Genomic DNA, 3050 nt, shown 5'->3' with positions numbered 1-3050 from the left:
GTCATTTACTGAGTAAGATTTTCTGGGCGGTGGAAGTTGGTAACTTAGAGTTAGGCTTTATAAAGTAGGAATCTAAGTTAGAAAGATTGTCCGAAATAAGTTTGTTGGGCAAGTTCTAGGCAGTAGAAGTTAGTAGCTTAGATCAGGTAGTTGTGGGGTAAAAATTTAAGTGCGCTTTAAGTGAACTTTTGGGTTGGGTTTGCCTTTGAGTTGGGTTAAGGGCAGTGGCGTATCCAGAATTCAATTTCAGGGGTCCTAAAATATTCTTAAAAACTACAACCTTCTGAAGCAGTTAAGAACAAGTACAAAGAAAGCAGTGGGTAAGACCTAAGGTAGACACGTCCCTCGGTACACCTATAGTCTTTGTTCTTCCAATAATGCACTACAGTAAGCCTTAAAGAAAACCAAGAAAACAAATGTTTTGATGAAAATTTTGAGGCAAGAGTTGAAGGAAAGAAGAAAACTCCAAGAAGATAAAAGACTTGAGAGCTTTCAGCAGAGGAAAGAAAGTTGAATAAGGGGGAATACAAGTTGAATATGGAGGTCCGACTAACAAACCGTTGTTCATGGAGGCGACGCGGGGCGCCAATGACAAAAATAGGTTAAAGTATGGAATGCCGAAAGATAAACGAATCTTAAGCATAAACATGGGGCACCTATAGAGGCGCCTCACCCAAAAGAATGAATACAAATTGAATTGAATAAACACTATTATGTTAGCTTGAATTTAAGACATCTTATGCAGGACGAACCTGGGGCCTCCGCCAAGAGGTAGTGGACGTGGTATCGGACTTGTCCCTCCAGATCGAGAAATTTTCAACCACTGGGTCAAGTAGTGGACGTGGCATCGCACCTAAGACCCCCGGATTTGGAGATTTTCAACCACTACACCAAAAAGTGATGGACACGTGGTATCGAATATGAAACTTCTCGAACACCAAAAAGCGGTGACATTTTTCTCGTAAAAGGATACCAAATAAATAAAAAGCTGCATTTTATAACCCTTACAACTACTTTTCTTATTTTTGACCGTTTCATAGTATGAGAAACTGTTACAACCATTATTACAAGATAATGAATGACGAAAATTAACCAAAGTCAAATTTATTTATATTACACTCTTATTACACCCCGCTCAGTTTTCAATCATCCTCCTCCTGCAGCCTCCTACGTTTCTCAGAGCTTTCTTTGTACTTGTTCTTAACCGATTCAGTAGTATCATCTGACTCACCACCACCCACAGCTTCCATCGTTCCTTCCACTGCATCATCCACGGTTTGGGCCGTTTGGCTCACTCCTGATCTCTCCTTAGCTACCCTCCCAAATTCCTCAGCCGTTGATCTTGCCTTTTCTCCGATTTCACGATCTTCATCCATCTTTTTGCTGCTGCTGCTGTACCACTATTAAATGACAAATCAACATTGAATCATAAATTATATAGTTAGTTTTTAGTCTGAGCCATTAATTTTCTAAAATAAGAGGATAGATAATAGTACCTTGATGATTAGGTTTTCATGAGAATTTTGTACTAGTAATAGTGGAGATGGGTTAAAGAGAGATGATGATTTAAGGCGTAGAGTAGAGAGAACAAAGTGAGAATGTTGAGCCATATTTAGTTATGTTGAGTTTGAACTAGTACAATATAGAAGTCCTAATAAGGATGAGGCCTGTGGGGGAAACAAGTAGCTGTGGAAATTTTAATACAAGAGAAAACGATGAGAACGTGGGAGACTTAAAGAGTACCCGATTGAATGAAGTATACAAGGGACACTTGGTCGCTTGTTTCTTACTCCACGTTGTCTTGTCCATGCAAATTCTATAAGGGGGGAAGTATACAAAAACATAGGGACATACAGTCACCAAAAGATAGGGTTGGGAAACGTTCTGAAAATCCGAAACCCGACCCTAATCGACCAGTCTGAAACGACCCAACGCCCGAGTAACACCTGGTTCGGGTGTACCCGATCCGAAATATCTATTGGTCGTGGGCGAGACACGGGTAAGGCTTCTTACCTGAGTCCCGACCCATTACGCCCGTCATCCGACCGCCTGAACCCAACACGCAACCCGACCGCCCGAACCCAACACGCTACCCGACCGCCCGAACCCAACACGCTACCCGTCTGCCCGAATCCAACACGCTACCCGTCCGTCCGAATCCAACACGCTACCCTCCTGCCCAATAACTACCCGAGTAACCCTAAACATATTCCTTTGCTTAGATTTATATGATCCAACGGCTGGTGATGCTCAACAGTTGGATCAAAATATCTTGCTTATAAATAGAACAAAAACCCTCATCTCACTCTTTAGAAACCAAACCCTAGTACCTACTGCCTCCTCCACCATCCTCCACTTTACTTCATCTCTTCATCTCTTCATCTCGGTCAGACTATAAATAGTTTTTGTTCTATTTATTAGCCATTCTTCACCTCGGATTGCTTATAAATAGAACAAAAGCTCCACCATTCTTCATCTCTTCAACCCAAAAACAACCCGAAAACGCACTATTAGACCACTCAACCAACCCAAAAACCGATCATTGTTAGAAGACCACTCATTGTTCACCGACCGTGCCTAAACTCGCCGAATTCACTGTTCTCAGACTTCATTCATATCACTGTTGAATGATGTAAAATAAATCAAAGGATGGTTCATTGTGTTTTTCGTTTTTTTTCTTATGTTAAATGATTCATGTAGATCCATCTCTAAAACAGATCCTAACTTAAGGATCTGTTTGATCAAACAGATCCCACCCGTTGGATTTGTTTGAACGAACAGATCATGTCTGTTTCATAAATGAATTATATCTGACGTAATTTTTGTTTTCTTTTTTGATGTTGATATTGTTAAATGATGGATGTTGATGATAGTGTATGTGATGGATGTTGATGATAGTGTTTGTTTATTTTCTTAATAAAAAAAGCCCGCGACTCGTCCGCCCGAGCCCGTTAGAGCCCGATCGCTCTCTCGGGCAAAACTGGGCCGCGGGTAAAAAATTACTCATATGTGTCCGGCCCGATTTGCCCGATAACCCGATCGGACACTAC

General features: G+C 41.3%; 1 protein-coding gene across 1 annotated transcript; it reads right to left on the bottom strand.

Moving 5' to 3' along the window:
- Nucleotides 1–993: 993 nt before the first annotated feature.
- Nucleotides 994–1636, bottom strand: LOC147555895 (uncharacterized). The gene is made up of 2 exons (XM_086663520.1): nucleotides 1497–1636; nucleotides 994–1400 (listed from the first exon to the last, which is right to left on the bottom strand). Exons 1-2 carry the CDS (start codon nucleotides 1608–1610, stop codon nucleotides 1143–1145), a joined length of 372 nt encoding a protein of 123 aa, XP_086519646.1. The 5' UTR covers nucleotides 1611–1636; the 3' UTR covers nucleotides 994–1142.
- Between the last annotated feature and the right edge of the window lie 1414 nt (nucleotides 1637–3050).

This window comes from Eschscholzia californica, unplaced genomic scaffold (genome assembly GCF_041429995.1).
Source record: "Eschscholzia californica isolate CP2 unplaced genomic scaffold, dmEscCali1.0.p SCAF_2, whole genome shotgun sequence".
Lineage (NCBI taxonomy): Eukaryota > Viridiplantae > Streptophyta > Magnoliopsida > Ranunculales > Papaveraceae > Eschscholzia > Eschscholzia californica.
The sequence above is the reverse complement of the archived record's forward strand: the minus strand, read 5'-3'. Positions and strand labels throughout refer to the sequence as shown.

What these genes read in the sequence shown, in the direction of transcription:
- LOC147555895 (XM_086663520.1), bottom strand. Translation starts at nt 1,610, where the DNA reads ATGGCTCAACATTCTCACTTTGTTCTCTCTACTCTACGCCTTAAATCA. An exon ending in ATGAAAACCTAATCATCAAG is followed by an intron (nt 1,401 to 1,496) that starts GTACTATTATCT and finishes GTCATTTAATAG; the next exon opens with TGGTACAGCAGCAGCAGCAA.